Raw genomic sequence first — 17644 nt, 5'->3', positions numbered from 1 at the left:
AATGGGCAAAGTGCATGAACAGGTAAATCACACAAGAAATACAAATGACCAACAAACGTGAAAACATGCTTATTCTCACAGAAACTATGAAAACAGAGATGAAAGCAATAAACGTATATATAACATTTTTCCTTTGGGGCAGCAACTGCAGTACATTTATAACACCCAGAATTGTTGAAGGTCTGAGACGGTGGACCCAACTCATAAACTGCTGGTGGATGTGAGGCTATTACAACTTATCTGGCAAAATCTTCTGAAATATGAAATGTGCAAAGCCCTCAAACCAGCACCTTCATTAAAGAAATCGATCATGAAATTCTCCTAAGTGTTCTCAGCACATTTACCGCAGGCTCTACTTGTAATGAAAACTGGGAAAAAAACTTCCACGTCCATCCAAAGGCAAATAAATTACGATCACGTTCCGTTTGACGCAGGTCAGGAGACACTCCATGGACGTGGCCGATTCCCAAGACGTGCTGTTTGCTAATCGCGCAACAAAACAAATAAAATGATCTTATTAAGTATCAAAACGAGAAAAAAATTTGCGCACGTGTATACACTGCATATGTAAACATTCTTTAAGGACCTGAGGGTACAAAATAAACATCTCCTGAGTGGCTGGGGTGGGGAAGCACGGCCGCGGAATGTGGACTGTTCACCACGTATTCACCAAAGACTTGTCCGTTTTGCAAAGAATGAACAGAATTCTAACATCAGTTGCACGTGCCAGCCGGGACCCGGCCCGTGAAATGTTAGCCCTTGCTCGTCCACCTCCATCACTGCCCCCGTGACCCATGGGGGCCGGGGACACAGGCTCTGGAGGAAAGAAGCAGAGAAGAGTCAATCGTCAGCCTGGGCACGGGGCTGGACAAAGGCAGCCTTGGCCGCTCCCCTCCTCACCGGGGGGCAGGAGAGCTGGGGTAGCGGCAGGAACAGTCCTCAGGCAAGAAGACCAGGTCTGGGGGACCCTAACCTTGCCCTGGAAGGCCTCCCCCCACCAAGGGCATCCGGGGGAGCTGCGAAGTGACACTCCCCCTGCAGGGCAGAGGGACAGGGTTGGGGGCGGGGGGGGGGGGGGGGTGGATGGCAGTGGAGGTTCCCAGAAGGAGGCCTGTGGGAATGACAAGGGCAGGGTCACGGCGATCTGTTCCGGGCACACTGGTCACAGTCTGGGATTCTGTCTCTGGCCTTGGGACACAGACAAGACAACAAGCACAGGGTCCTCTGAGACTGGACAGACTGCCACGTGGGCCCCCTGCTCCGCTCCATCAAGCCTGGTCATGCACGCCGAGCACTGCGTGTGAGCTGAAGTCCTGTTTCCTCCCACTTCCTTACTCCGCTTTGCCCGTCTGGTAGGAAGAGGAGCGAGGGGGAGGAGCAAAGGGCCTGAACAGGATGAAGCTGACCAGCGGCCAGCTGGGTGGGCATGGTTGACGGTGGACCAACAGATGGCGGGGAGGAAAGACCAGCCCCTCACCTGCCCTGTGCACCTGCTCTGGGAGGCTTCCAGATGTGGCACTGCTCCGACAACTTCTACGAACTTCTACTACACCCCCCATACACCAGACCTTTAAACTCAGAGGAAAAGATCTGCAACACAAGAAGGAAAAACCCAAGAAATTCGGACCCAGAATGGAAAAGAAATGTGGACATTTAAAAAGGGATCCAAGAATCACGTCTGCCCAGTGCTATCCAGCTCACCAGGCAGCTCTGTGTAAGCGATTTCATCTCTTCCCAGCTAACTTTCAAGCACGATGCTCTTTTGTAACTGGGGTTTCAAAACAATATCAAGAATTTGTTTCTGAGTTGTGAGTAGGTTGTCACCATGGAAACTGCAGAGACTCTTTTCTCTCCTTGGTGTTAACACACAACCTGTCCAGAACCTCGTGTTCAGAGTTTCCAAAATTTCCCAAGTCAGGACTTTGCAATCCCTTTCTTCACACCTGAAATTCAGGAACTCTGTAAGTCACCTCCAGGTGACACATTTTAACTGCACTGTGAGGCCAGTCCTGACACTCCTCTGTCAGCCAAGGAGCTTTACAAGAAAAACGGCGTTTAAGGGTTTAATGCTTGTTTTCAACCTCATGGCCCTGCCCTACCAAATTTCATCATTTCTGAAAAAACAGCCCCAAATCATATTTCTTAAAGATGAAAATGTTCATTCCACCCCATTACTATGCATTTCAAGTCCAATACTGGAACAATCTGTATAAATCATATCTCATGAATTCTGCAGAAATCAATTTTTAAAAGCCAAGAACATCACAGACAAGTTTTAAATCAAAGCAATTACAGTACCTAGGAGTCAGACTGGAAACCTGACCATCATTCCAACATCAAAAATGATGTTCTCCAACGAGCCAGTCCATTGATGAACTTTTCAATCACTGGATTATTGTCTGCAGGAACAACCTGACTTCATGATTTTGGAGGAAGCTGCCATTCCCCAGCAGGTTTCAGATATTAGGTTTAGGCACACGCGGCATTTTCTATAGGATGACCAACCCGTCATCAGAGGGTACCAGTGGGTTATCACTTTAAATGATATATTTCAGTAACCAATCAGGTTATTAAATGAAAAGAGTAGTCATAGTAAAGCTGGAACACAGTTTAGTCCCAGTGCTGAAAGTAATTATTCTGGAGTTCTCAAAAAGAACATGAGTAATACTCAGATCTGGCACATTGTTAGGGGAACATATTTGGCAGCCAGCAGTCAGCCCAAATGTCTTACTAATCTGTGAAAAAACTTCTCTCAAATCAGTGGCTGCCTTTGTAAATAAAACAGAAGACAAGGCATCCTTTAAGTGGATACGACTTCACTGACCGCACACACAGATACCGGTAAAATTCCAGTAATGAAGGTGTGACCTTCTAATCTTTAATCCAGAGAAGACTATCCCTAGCTTTTTCAATTCCAGTAAAATATAGATCTGAAACCACAATCTGTTTTAATACGCAAAGGCTTAGACAAACCGTGTATGCAAATACTGGATCAAAGGTTTCAAGAAAAACCAGCCTCAGATTAGGTCAGGCACACAGGAAATTAAGAACTTAAAAAAAAAAAAAAAAACAACTTAAACTTAACAAATAAAAAATTAAGAACTTGTGCCAGAGACATGTACACAACAAAAACACTTATCGAATAAAACCTAAATGCTTGAGAAAAGAGAATCTCAACTAACTAAATGATTCACTGTACCCACAATGAACATGCAGACCGAGGATGATACAAACCGAATAGCACCCACGGTACAGAGCTGGCTGAGCCAGAACGTGCCACGGGAAGGACAGTATATCCTGAAAGAAGGGGCCGCCTGAGCTCTGGGTGGGTCTGCTTCCGAGGTCACGGGCACTGACTGTGAACTTCAGACTCCCAGTGGGCTGGGCCAAGGCAGGAGCAGGAAAGGGATGCTTTTCTCAGCAGGGCCGGGGCGAGGGCACAGGGTCTGTGCAGCTTCTCAGCATCTGCACACCCAGGATTCCCCCAAGGGATCCAAGTCACAGCGCCCCACACAATCCCTAGACAGTCCCGCAGCTTCTCACTCTGCCTCGGCCTTGGGCCCTCGAGCGCCAAAGCTGTGTCCGCCACCGACTGCGCACCAGGCCTACCCTGCGGTCACAGCCCCAGCCCGGGTCAGGGGTCAGCCCAAGCGCACGTGTGGCACGTGGACCCTGAGCCCCAGGGCGGTCAGGTGGGCGAGGCGTCCAGAGCCCCAGGCCCCGCTCCCGATCCTTCTACGGCCGCCAGGCACGGGGATCCTGGCAGTGAGCTGGGAAACGCTCGGGGACCTGAGTCACCGCATCCTGGGAAGCCAGCCATGACCGTGAGCGAGGTCAGAGCTGACCGCACGCACACCAGCTGCCGTGCACGCGGCCATCCAGCGCTGGAAACGCGGAGCCCCTTCAGCTCCTCCAGTGATAAAGGTTCACAAAGAGCCCGGGACGCAGACCCCGATCACGGCACCGACAGGAACCACGCAGGAGCAGAAGTCGTGAGAAAGGCTCCTCGCAGAATACCAAGCTCACCAAACATCACCCCAAACCTAACTCCAGCCCATCCAACAAGCCCACGATATCATTTCACGATGAAGCGGCTCTTTCAACTTGAAAACTTTGCGGGATCACAAGAAGTTCATGTTAAACACTGTTGGCCGAGCCATGGTTACTATTACTAGTCGTCGCTACTGTTACAGACGCGTAGCGACTAGACAACTGGGTGAACATCCCCACTGCTCCAGGGCACAGTCCCTCCCAGGAACACCCCACACCTCTCCCGGGAGTTCGCCGCGGACGGAGGATGGACCTGACCGACCCCTCCCGGCGGGGCTGCCGGCCACTGCGCGGTCAAGATCACCGCAGGGCGCCAGGACGAACAACTGGGCCCTGCCCGCCGAGAGCACAGTTCCAGGAGAGGGACGTGCCCACCGTGTGGGGCACGAGGCCGACGCCACGAAACTGCAGAGACGCAGAAATTCCAGGAACACGGCGGGTCAGGGTTGGAAGTGAGAGTCCGGGCGGGAGGGACTTCCAGCCTCCAATGTGCTCGCTGGGGAAACGGGATGCTCGGGCCCCCAGAGGGTAAGTGGGGAGCTCTGGGCAGGGCATTCGGGGCGCAGAGAAGGTGCAGCGGGGGAGACGGGGAGGCAGGTCAGGGCCACGGCTGTGGTCCCAGGAAGCCAGCGTCACGAGCGGGAACTCCTCGGCTTGCAATGACAGCATCAAAGGGCTGAGCCACCCCCCCCCCCCCGCCACTGATCAGCAACTGATGGTTCAAAAGCAAAATCAGTTCAATCCACCTCTTCACATGTGAGGCCACATCTCAGGGGACTGCGGTGAAAGACCCAAATTCAGTTGTTTCTACTCACTACTGATGGGTCACATCTACCAAGAGGGGTCTCATGCTTCACATGAGAAGTCACAAGCCCCTGTCTGAACTGGAGGAGACCAAGCTTCTTTCCATGACACGTGAACCACAGGGAAAGAGCCGAAAATCATAGCCAGCATCCTCCATACCGCAGACTGGGGAAAACTAAGTCCAGCAGGGCAACAGGACAGAAATAACAGGATTTAGCATGTGAAGCAGAGACGGAAAAGACTGAAAAGCAGTCACATCAAACAAGACTCCGTAAACACAGTGCAGGCATTTTTCCTGGAATCCAGGAACATCGTTAATTTTGCCTTCAGACAACGCCCACTCGACGTTTACCCCAGGCAGGCAGCCTCCTAGTGACAGAGTGAAGCCGGCACCCCACGCCGCCAAGCACGGGCTTCTACAGAGCTCGGCAGGGCTACCTCCATCTCCGTCGCCTCCAGGGTGGGTGGGAGTGGAGACTGGGGATCCGGAGCCCTGGACGGGGCCTGAGCCATCCTGGGACCACACGCTTCTGCCCCTCAAGTGACAAGCCAGGACACACACCCTCTCTCCTAGGCTGGGAGACGGACCCTGTGGACCCCGATTCTGGTTCTAACTCTTGTACCAACAAGAGCCGTGTGGACAGGATGTGCAGGCCATGCCGGGCACCAAACAGGGACACGGTGGCAACAACCCCGCTGGTGGCGATCCCAGCCCCCATGGTGCCACCCAAGAAGCCAGACACCCAGGGGTTGAGGACTGAGGACACACAGCTACTTCGTGCGAAAGGAGAACCACAACCTCAGCGACCCCGCTCACGTGCCTTCCACCACCCACGTTGTCCTCGGGCAAGAGACACACCTGGCGGCTCTGGGCAAATTACAATGATTCCCCTTATGCCTTGGTTTCCTCTCTGTTAAAATGGGGGGGTTGCAGACCAACATCCCTCAGTTTCTTCCCAGCTCTAAAATTCTATGATTCTATCTCGTGTGAAAGAGAGAGATGGAGACAGAGAGACAACGAATCAAGTGTTTGAACTTTGCTAACAAACAAAAGGGTCTGCATGGTGTCGGCTTAACGACGCTGAGGACCGTGCATCACACGTGTGTGTCTCAGTGGCAGGAAGAAAATCCAGAATATAATCTCCAGAGTCTAACGCGTTTCACAGCATAATAAATTCATTCTGGAAGGTCGGGGATGCAGCGTTGCGTTCCAGCAAATATGAGCATGCACGCCATGCACAGATGACCAATGTTTGAAGAATCAGAATACAATAAGCATACTTCTAAGGCACTATTCTCATCATAATGCAATCTTCCTGGGATAATTCAGAGGCATATCAGGGGACCACAGGGCCAGTGAATAATTACCGTCGTCTCCGTGCGCATGCTGACAGAGATGCTTCTTGTTGCTAAGAAGCTAACTAAACCATAGGGCATTCTGCAGTCGGCTGTCAAGTGCATCTGGATATTTTTCATAAAGAACTTCACTGCACTTTCCTACTGAATAAGAATTTAATAGGAGGGTTTTCAAGTCTCACTTTATTCCCAACTAAGTAAATTACTCGATGTTCAGGACAGCAGAAAACACGAAGGGTGGCGTCACCCTCACATCTGGCTGAAAGGCATCTGTCTGCATTTTACGGTCCCTCTTCTGTAATCTGGAATCAACCAGCTCTTCCTCGATCTCCATCTCTGCCGTCCGGATTCTCCTTGTCACCGGTCCCCACCCTGGTGCCGTGCTCCGGCCGCTCGCTGTCACATGGCAGAGAGCATCCCAAGCTCTGTGGCCTGGCACCTGCACCAGCATCACCACGGCCAGGGCACTTCCACAGTGGCCGACCAGACTGCGTATGGACATTTATTAGGTATCGCTCAAGATGCCTGTGTGATGAGGAAACTGGGCCCGGCGAGCTGGACTGAACAGTGTCCGAGGAGAGCTGACCTCCTGATTTCACTTGTACCAATTCCACAGGCCCCTATTTAATGGGGGGCCCCGGTACCACGTAGCACTGACGCCGCTCAGGATCACAGGGTTTGTAATTGTACAGGGTTGTTCCCAGATGTGCCTGCCGCTTTCCCCCGGTTACACGCATTCTATCTCCCATCCTCTCACTTTATTCATGTTCTCTCCTCCTTGGTCTCCTACCCCTTGTTCTTTGTGGTGTCATTTTTAGCCTCTTGGGCGGGAGAGGCGGGGGGAGGCACAGATGAAGCCCTGCGTTAAGACAAAAGTCCTTCCCGGGCTTCCCTGGTGGCGCAGTGGTTGAGAATCTGCCTGCTAATGCAGGGGACACGGGTTCGAGCCCTGGTCTGGGAAGATCCCACATGCTGCGGAGCAGCTGGGCCTGTGAGCCACAGCTACTGAGCCTGCATGTCTGGAGCCTGTGCTCCGCAACAAGAGAGGCCGTGACAGTGAGAGGCCCGCGCACCGCGATGAAGAGTGGCCCCCGCTCGCCGCAACTAGAGAAAGCCCTCGCACAGAAACGAAGACCCAACACAGCCAAAAATAAATTAATTAATTAATTAAAAAAAGAATCCTCAATGTCTGATCATTGTTTAAAAAAAAAAAAAAGTCCTTCCTGATCACTGAGCATCGGAGATGGGAACCGGGCGGGGTTGCAAACAGGTCCCAGCTCCCCTGCTCGGAACATGCACGCCCTGCACCAGAAGGACGATGGGGAGAATGCGTCCCCTGGGAGCTCCCTCTGCTCTAGCGCAAAGTAAACGCTAAGAATAGGTAACAATAAAAGCCTCCCGTCCCAGCAGGCCCAGCCGCCACTGCAAACACCACCCCCAGGCCCACCTCACACTCCACACTCTGACTTTCGTCCCTTGATTTCCCCTAAATCCTGCTTCAATGGGACGACGTGTAACGACATTTGCTCCCTAAGCTGTTCTGATGACCGTCCATGGTCTATCAAAAAAGAAAAAAAGAAGATGATTGGCTGGTTAACCTTTTGGAGAGCTGCACGACCACAGGCTGACCCGCCTGACCCGCCGCGCACAAACGTAGACAGTCGGTCAGTCTCAAAGCACGTGCTCAACCAACATTTTATAATCAAAACACTCTGGCTCTTCTTGCAATGACGACATAAAGAAGATGAGCTCTAACACCCAAGAGTTTGGCCTGGTGGCAGCAAGCGGAGAGATACGAGAAAGTGGAGGCTTTCTGAAATAAATCCATGTCTTCCTTCTAATTATCTTTTCTTCCCTTGACTGTATTTTTTAATTCTGAAAACCCTCTCCTTACTTCTCCCAACTACATGTAACACTATGGCACTTGCTCTAAGAACTTTTTATTCTATTAGGTTGAGCCATAGTGTTTGTCAGTCAAAAACAATCAAATATTTGCAATTTCATATTTGCAATTTCAAAACTTGGGGTTTTACTATCAATTAAGTTACAATCAGTATCCAAAGATATAGAGAGAGGGTGGGCTCAACAGACTATACGCTTGATGCGACAGAAGTGAGAATAACAAAAAACAGTCAAAACCAAGGATATACTGTACAACACAGGGAAACAGAGCCGTTATTCTGTAACAACTTTAAATGAAGTATAATCTATAAAAACACTGAATCACTATGTTATACACCTAAAACTAATATAATATTGTAAAGCAATTATACTTCGCTTAAAAAAATACCTGGGGTAGTCACCTAACCTTTAGCCAAAACAGTATGCAGATAAACAGTAGGAATGGGTTCTGCATGAAGGCAAGGCCCCCAGCACCAGGCAAGGCTTCTCCCAAGGGCACCACGTCTTATAGTACAGGGACTTCATGAAGAGAGTCCTTTGAGACACAGCCAGCAGGCTTCTACCACTCCTAAGTCATCCTAATGCTTTCCAAGCAGAATTCCACTTTGGCCTGTTGACCTGTCCTCAGTAATAAATTCTGAACACCATGACTCTGCTTTGTGTTTGAAAATGTTAATTTTTCTAAATTTCAACTATATGCCCTTTCAGAGCTCCTCTTCCCTAATTAAAAGGATTAATTTTTGTGAACTCCAAAAGGGTACTTTCTATCAGTACCACATATCACTTTCTCAATGAAGATTTAAATCTAGCTCAGTAACACATTTTAAGTTATTGAATTTTATTCACAACTTTGCTCTTAAGACTATTTTAAGACTGTAATGAGGGCTGCTGGGAGCCGGTCTTATGTGGAAATAAAGGTAATGTGACAATCAGAGCTTTCCAAAGGAGTAGACGCAACACTCGACAAAGAATATTTCATGAAAAAAAGCAAGTTTCTTTCAATTAATCTGATAATGCAAATTGTCTCTAGATCCAGGAGCAGCATTCAAATCCACCCCTGGATGTCCAAAAATCTGTGGGGAAAATCATGGCACAATATGGGGACTTACTGGAAGGGGCACAAAGGTCTGAACTCTAATGTCAACTTTGCTACTACAAGTAGCCGGATTCACTCTTCTGAGAACTAGTATGATCTTCTGTCCCTCAATTTCTACATGTTTCCTCTAATCATTTTAACCGGTCATCCCATCAGGATTCTGAGAATTGAGAGTCATGTCAGTGTTTAAAGATCTAAGTCATCTTTTAGTGACAAGAAAGGCAAGTATTTTCCAAAGCTGAATGCATTTTTTAACAAGAGAAAGGCTCACTGCAGATCAAAATAAAGGATTCAACATACCCATTTGCTCTTCCAAAGTGGCTGCTTCCAAGGCCTTGCCAATCCCTGCTAATCAGACTGCTTTGTGAGTATTAAATCCATATAACACATCTCTCTCCTTAAGGGGCATCCATGAAGCAGCGATTTAATGCCAGCTAGAGCATCAAAGCCCTGCCATGATATAAAGTTTGTGTTTTTAGGAGGAAAGCTACTGTCCTTTGGGGCTACAGTGACCCGAGCAGACCTACAATGTTCTTCAACATTTTATGCCACTGTCATGCCATAAATTTCTTTTTCTAGTCTCTCAATAAGCTACCGTATTCTGCTGTCAACTTGTTACACCCACACCATATATAATCTTGTTATGGAATCACCTGAGGTATCACATTTCTCAAAAAGTTGATTAATACAGAGAAAAGAGATATAATCTCATAAAAAAGTAAATGATAATCTCTAGAATTTAATGAACCTGAGAAGGAACAAAACGAGTAAATTCCAACTTACAGTGAACGTAATTTGATCTTTCCCACATCTTGACATTAAAAGCACTACTGAATTAGCTTATTACTAATCATTTAACTGCCATCATAATAGATGGGGGTAAGGACAGCTTTTCCAAATATTTTTTTTCCCAAATATTAAAAATATTTGTCCTCAAAGTAGGAAAACAATTACTGCCAGCTTTAATATTTCATCCAATGTGCTCCAAAAAGTAGCCATGGTACTATTGGAATGCGACCAGTAAAATCTATCGTTGTCAACATTTTTTAAAAGGAAAAACAAAAATTAATCTTCAAAAATGCCACCCAGGGGGTCACAATTGGGTTCCCCACGTCTTACACGACAAGCTGCTACAAGAACCCAAAAAAGCTCACAGAACTAGCACTGCATTTTCAGAGAACAGTATATTATACTGTTCCTTCCCACAGGTTAATGACTAAGAAACCAAATGCAAGATACGAGCCCCCGCTCTCCACAACTAGAGAAAGCCCGTGAGCAGCAACGAAGACCCAACGCAGCCAAAAATAAATAAATAAATTTTTAAAAAAAGGGGGGGGGCTTCCCTGGTGGCGCAGTGGTTAAGAATCCACCTGCCAATGCAGGGGACACAGATTCAAGCCCTGGTCCGGGAAGATCCCACATGCCGCAGAGCAACTAAGCCCGTGCGCCGCAACTACTGAGACTGCGCTCTAGAGCCTGCGAGCCACAACTAGGGAAAGCCAACGAGCAGCAACGAAGACCCAACGTAGCCAAAAATAAATAAACTAAATAAATTATTTTAAAAAACGTGTTATTTTCATTTACCTACATACACACATGTGCAGATTCAGCATAGATTGATTGCCCTTATAGAATCAGAGAAACAACTTTTTTCTACACTTTTACTGACTCCATATATACTTGAGTGTATCAGATGCTCACACAATACGTTGTACAGACCTGTAATAATTAAACTCTGTTCAGGAGAATTGGCTAAATCTTCAATAAGGGAAAGATAACATATGTTCGTGGGTTTTTTTAAGACATGCACAGGGGCAGTCTTCCTCACTACAGAATATAAAAAGCCCAGCTGAAGCACTTGGATCTCTATCGCCTCTGACCTTTCAGTAAAGGCAACATCCATTAACCAATTTTCAGGGAGAAGAGAAAAACATCCCTGGCTATGCGGGGAAAGTTACAAGTTTGTAACTGAAACATCACCTTACACTTAAAAGAATTACCCAAAACAAAAAATTATGATGAAAATATCAAAATGTTTAAAAATTTATTTTAAAAAAATAGGAAAATGATGAAAATAAAGCTGGCCAAGCATCTTTAAATATTTACATAGCTGCAGTTTGGAAAGTAATCTGGTTCCAATTAGCCATCTCTAAACCCACAGGGTTACTTGAATCTAAGGAGATTAATTATAACTGCACACAATCCCTAGTTCCTCTTTCACTCAGCTGTCTGGTGCAAGGAGAGGGGCAGAGGAAAGCATGTGTGCCCCAGCTGACGGCGAGAAGAGAAGGGCACATCTTGGAGGGGCTCCGTCACCTGTTCTTTGCTCAGAAATGTCTGATGCCGCAGAGACACCATCACCTCCATAGCCAAAGGTGCGAATTTATGCAAACGCTATGGGCGGTCAGCAAGCAGGAGCCTCAAGTGGAGCTGGGGGCTCCAAGCACACACTGGGCGCAGACCACCTGAGTACCAGTCTACCAGAGCCTGGGACGCCGAGGATAAGGCACCAAGCACAGGGTTATCTGGCTGTAGCGCCACCTAAGTAGGAAGCTGCCTAAGCACCAAGACTATGTGGGCCTGGGAAACCAGGGAGCCGGGTCACCTGGGGACAGAGCTAATTGAGCCCAGATTCCCTGCCCATGAGATCCTGGGCAAGGGTTAGCTGGACCTGGGTCACCCGGGGACAGGGCTACCTGAGCCTCAACTACCTGGGCATGGCTGATGGGCGAACCAGGACTACCTGGCCTGGGCCACCGGGCGGCAGTCTACTGGGCCTGGACTTCCCCGGCTCAGGACCATCGGGCACAGAGCTCCCTGAGCCTGGACCACCTGAGCGTGAGCTACCTGAGCAAGGGCTTCCTGGACCTAAGCCACCTAGCTATGGGGCGACCCAGACACAGGGCTACCTGAGCCCAAGCCAGCTGGGCGTGGGATACCTGGGCAAAGGCGACCCAGGCACAGGGCTACCGGGACCGGGACCGCCCGAGCCCACCGTACCCGCGCCTGGACCACCCGGGCGCACGCGCTCACCTGGTGCAGGGTGGGCCGCGCCCTCCTCTCCGCTCTCGTAGGCGGCCTCGTCGGCCAGGCCGGAGCCCGGGGAGTCGGCGGCGGCGCAGGCCGAGCCGGGGCTGCTGGGCTGCGAGGCCGAGTCGCCCTCGCTGAGCGAGCCGCAGCGGGCGCGGGGCGCGCGGTCCCCGGGGCCGTCGCGGTCACGGTCGCGGCGCGCGCGGCGGTGCACCCGCGAGTGCAGCACCATCTGGTGGTACGTGCGGAAGATCTTGCCGCACTCGAAGCACTCGGACGACTTGCCGTGGCCGGCGGGGGCGGCGGCGCGGCGGCTGGGGCGCGCGGCCGGCCGGGGGTCCGGGGGCCCGGGCGCGGGGTCCCCGGGCGCGCCCGCCCTCTTGCGCGGGGGCCCCTGCGCGCCGGGCTCGGGCTCGCGCTTGCGCTTCTCCTGGCTCACCAGGATGAACTCGCGCCGCTCCTTGTCGAAGGCCACGTCCCCAGCCAGCGCCTCGTCCCACGCCACGTACTTGAGGTACTCGGCCGGCTCGGCCACCCTGCCCCGCGTGGCCAGCTGCCAGGCCTGGTAGCTGTTGACCGGGTCCAGCTCGGCCACGCGCCGCCCGGCCTGCCCGCGGGCGGGCGCGCCGGCCGCCGGGCGCAGGTTCAGGCACTGAAGGAAGAGCTGCTGGGAGTCGGCGGGGCCGGGCGCCGGGCCCTCCCCGACAGGGGCCCGCGGCCGGCCGGCCTCCACCCGGCGGTGGATGGCGTTGTGCGCGTTCAAGCTGTCCAGGTTCGTAAACAGGTTCCCGCACTTGGTGCAGACTTCGTAGAGGCTCAGGCCGGCCACGATCACCTCCTCCTGCACCACGTTGTTGATGGTGGCGATGGGGTCCAGCTCGCTCCGGGGCTTGTTCTTGCTCCCCGCCTTCGGGCCGTGCGCCTTCATGTGGTTTTTCAGGAACCACGGCTCCTTGAATCTCCGGCCGCAGATGTGGCAGCCATGGTCGAAGGAGCCCCTGTGCTTCTTCATGTGCGCCTTCAGGAACCAGGTCTGGCTGAAGGCCTGGCCGCACACCTCGCAGGGGAACTCGCCGGGGGGCAGCTCAGGCTTGCCGTTCTCTGCGAAGGCGTCGCCGCCGCGGGGCCCCTGGGCCGTGATGTGGTCCTTCTCGATGTGGCTGAGCAGGGACTCCTCCCGCAGCGTCACGTAGCTGCACAGCCGGCACTTGAAGGGCTTGTGCGCCTGGTGCACGTGCTGCTCTAGGTCCTTCCTGCGCTCGAACTTGCTCTTGCAGAAGGAGCACTGCCCCGCCGCCGCCGCTGCCGCCGCCACCTTGGCCTCCTCCGCCGCGCACGCCGCCCCCTCCGCCTCCTTCTTGCTGCTCCTCAGCAGGATCTTGCCGCTGTCCACCTGGGTGGCGCCGTTCAGGATCTTGTTGCAGGCCGAGGTGCTCTTCGTGGGGCTGGCGCAGCCGTCCAGGCCCTCGGACACGCGCGTCTCGCCCGCCTCGGGCTCGTGGCCCTGGATCAGAGTCCCCGTGCGGTGGCCGCGGATGTGGATCTTCAAGTTGCCCTTCTGGGAAGCCCGGTGGTCGCAGTAGGGACACTTGTAGGGCTTCTCGCCCGTATGCTTGCGCATGTGCTGGGACAAAGAGCTCTGGAAGGGGAAGCTCTTGCCGCAGATGCAGCAGCTGTGGCTCAGCGCCTTGTCCCCGTCCGCCTCGGGGCTCCTGCCGGCCCTGGGTGGGCTGGGGCCCCTTCTCAGCTCCATCTCGGCCTCTCGGGGGCGGTCCATCTCGACGACGAGGGCTCGCCCGGCCGGTGCGGGCACGGCGCTCGGTCACGCGGGCCTGCGTCTTATCTCTCCATGTTCAGGCGAACCTCCCGCTTGCCGGCTGCAGAAGTGCGCCTGCCCCGCGGAGGGGCATGTCTTACCTGGAGAGCATGGCAGAGGGCAGCAAGGACCTGGAACAGAAAAGACACGGAGATCTTAGGAGCCAGGTTTCCCCGCATAAACAGGGGCCCGGTAACATCCGCGGACAGCGATCTGCACGCTCCTTCAGAAAGCCAATCCCGTCCAAATGAAAGAAAGGAAGCGTCCATGAAAGTTTAAACAGACGTACAAACAGCTGCTTCCCTTTAAAAAATCAGTAATTAAATAATTAATGACTGATAATAATTGTGTGCTAAATCGTTAAAATAAATCATTGTAAATGACTGCGCACCAGAATAATTTTTTATCAAAGATATCCAATCTTTAAGGAAAGACTGTGGTGAGGGAGTTCGTGGGAGTGCGAGGGTCAGGAGCGCGTCTGAGAATGAAGGACAGAGACACAGGCCAGGCGGAGGACGGCAAAACGCGGGGGCACGTGCAGGACACGTGAGCTGCGAGAGGGCGTTCACAGCCGGAAAAGGCGCTTTACAAATGTATCTTTGTGTCTCGGTGAAACAGATGATTTAGTGAAAGAAAGGCCGCGAAGGGCAGGGGCAGAACCCTGAGGTCCTTCCAGACCTGGGCCTGAATCTGCTGCTCTAGCACCTGGCGGCACACGCCGGCTGCCCCGACGGACACCACTCCCAGGGGTGTGTGACCACCAGGCCGTTTCCACCGCGACGTTCGGTCTTCGCTGCCTCTTAGATAAAGCCCAGAGTCCTCGGCCAGCCTCACACTGCCCCTCCCGACCTGGTCCTGTCCCTTCTCTCCTGCACTGGCCGCGGGGCCGAGTCCTACCCCAGTGCAGACACCCTCCCGACCCCGTCAGGTCCTCACGTGCGAGGCGGGGTCTGAGCCCAGCAGGAGCAGGGGTCACACTGTGTAGTCACTGTCGCTCTCATGCTCGTCCACCCCCTGGAGAATGAGGGGCCGGGGCAGCTCCGGGCTGCTCCTCCAGACGCCTGGGCGTCTCCCTGACCGGTGCACCGGCGAAGGGCAAGTGGACGGGGTTGCCCAGCGCTGTGCCTGGCACGCGTCGGGCAACGATCTGGGCTGCAGGGAAGCCAGCCCAGATGCCTGTAAACTGCCAAACAGGCCCAAGACAGTACACACTGACAAGCGGCTATCTCAGGAATTTCCATCTGACTCACGATAAGGAGAATAAAGAAAACAGTCAGCTGACCAGAAGGGATGTGAGAGCTAAAGTGTCTTTCTGGACCGTATTTTGATGGGTATATATATATGTATAACTGAGTCACTTTGCTGTACAGCAGTGATTAACGCAACACTGTAATTCAACTATACTTCAATGAAAAATTTTTTTTAAAAAAAGCAAGCAGGGGTGGGGCAGTGGGGAGAACAGCCGCACACACAGGCCCCTGCGGCCCAGTCTGTTTATCCTTCTTATCTCTCAACAGAAGTAACTAAGTTAATGATTCTGAGGGTCTCCCTACTGGGGGCTCCAGACTTGCACAGAGAGGCGCCCAGATGGACACATTTTCTTTTTTAAAAAAGCTATAACATGTAGAAAGGAAGCCACATTTTTTACAAAGTTTCAATCTCATGCACACTAAGAACTCATGTTTGAAAAGCAACAAGATGTGAAGAAGCCATGTGTTTCTGGTTGTCAAGCAGACAGTGTACAATGCACATCGTTTGTTCAGAGACGAGGCCAGGCAGCAAAGCGTTGTTTGCTCTGGGTGGTCCGACCTGCCATGTTTTCCTCGGAGCCGACTCAGAGAAGGATGCTGATGGTGGAAGGCAGGGGGCGGGAGGGTGTCACCCAAACATCCCCAGGGGTTCCAATAGATGACACTCTATTCCTCCACTCACCACAAGGGACAGACGCCTTCTGAAAAAACAACACACCTCCTGTTCTCCAAATGCCTCCTCCCGGAGACCCACGCCAGAGGCAGAAATCTCATTTAGATGATGTATTCTCAAACTTCTTTTGAGAAAGCCTCATGCTAGCAAGTTTCCCAGACACCTAATGAAACCAGCTCAGGTCTGAGCAACAACCTCTGGAAAGCAGCAGGAAGCACAGCTGCTCACAGATATTCCTAACTCTTTACGCCAATGGGTACAGAGACACTCCCACATCCCAGGAGAGAGGGAGAGAGAGGTGAGACAGGAAACTCCCAATAAAATAAACAAAATCTCCCCTAAACCTGGATAAACAAATGAGGTGAATAAGAACAACACTTCTTCATGACAATTTAAGCTAGTTTGTTTTTTTGAGCTGTTTTGGTCTTAGACGGCTGCATATTATTCAGGATGATTTTATAAGACAAATCATTTGCATGCATCCCCTGCCATCCCAGGGCTTATTTCAGTCCCCCAAATGTTGAATTTGATATAATATATAAAAATATAAATGAAACATACTATTTACATTTAACTTAGTGACCTAATCTGGGTACAAAAAACCTTCCGAGTTTAAAGAACCGTCTAGAATAAATTTACAGAGGAAAAAACAACCAAAACACCAGAAATTGGTGTCTCTGAAGTAATTTGACAGACTTCACTGGACCACTAAGTTGGTTCATAAAGGATGTTAAATGTCAGAACTTCTCCAGTTCACGGGAATTAAACATCCGAAACCCGGCCACGAAGACAAGATTCACGGAGCATGAACGCTCAGCTAGCTAAGGTTCATAAAAGGCAACCTACAAATGCACCTGGAAATAAAATGAAATTGTCAAGTGAGAAGAGTTGTTCAAATCACCAAAAACACGCTGTGTGAGTTTTCCTTCCTTCTCTGCTACTCTCCCTGCCATCTGGGGCACTGCCAGGGGCCGTAGAAAGTTAAAGGCCCTCGAAGCCAAGAAGCTGCGCTGGGGATCCGCACAGAGACCCCACCTCCGTGCCGTCCAGGTGTGGCGCAGAGCCCAGCCCGGGAGTCGTGTCCCCCGTTTGCCAGCGTGTGAATTTCAGGAGGTGTCCTTCACACCCAGGCGTGCCCTCACCTGTCAGGTGCCGAGAGTCAGGAAGGGACATGAGGAAGCCGTGTGACACCGAAGCCCCTTGCAAGGCACCTCCTCCGAGTGCCACTCAGACCCCCCGTCACAGTGCAGAGCGAACAGTCCACAGACAATAGAACACCTGCCCATCGGGGCCTCGCTTCTACTATCAGGTAGCATCCCGGCTGGGCGAGCCCAGAGCACAGTGCAAAGAGGATCAGACGTGAGCACAGCGCCCCCCTTCTTCTCACGGGGGACCTCAGTCTCTTCTGCACATTTAAAAAGGCTTACCGCTGCCATCTTTGCTACCAGAGAAACCCACATCCCATTTCCTCATTACGGCCTTGATGTGTAAAATTTCTGATTCCCCAACACCCCCAAACCCCCAGCCAAAGCCTAGACACTTCCCCTCAAGAAACCCAAACACTAGAGAATATACTTTTCATTTCTTATTCGGGCTTCCTGCAAAACTTGCTTAAAAGCTCGCAAAGAAAAAAAAAAAAAAAGCTCGCAAAGGCAGCAGAGCCCTGC

General features: G+C 51.5%; 1 protein-coding gene across 6 annotated transcripts in view; it reads right to left on the bottom strand.

The window, feature by feature from the left end:
* The window catches only part of ZNF516 (zinc finger protein 516), a 112675-nt gene that overhangs the window by 51723 nt on the left and 43308 nt on the right, over positions 1-17644 (bottom strand). For all 6 annotated transcript variants that reach the window (XM_082417332.1, XM_082417333.1, XM_082417335.1 and 3 more), the window contains exon 2: positions 12242-14185. In XM_082417332.1, the coding sequence (XP_082273458.1) occupies positions 12242-14015 (1774 nt within the window). In that variant the 5' untranslated portion in view covers positions 14016-14185. The remainder of the gene's footprint in view (positions 1-12241; positions 14186-17644) is intronic.

Source organism: Balaenoptera physalus, assembly GCF_965194825.1.
Source record: "Balaenoptera physalus genome assembly, chromosome: 12".
NCBI lineage: Eukaryota > Metazoa > Chordata > Mammalia > Artiodactyla > Balaenopteridae > Balaenoptera > Balaenoptera physalus.
The sequence above is the reverse complement of the archived record's forward strand: the minus strand, read 5'-3'. Positions and strand labels throughout refer to the sequence as shown.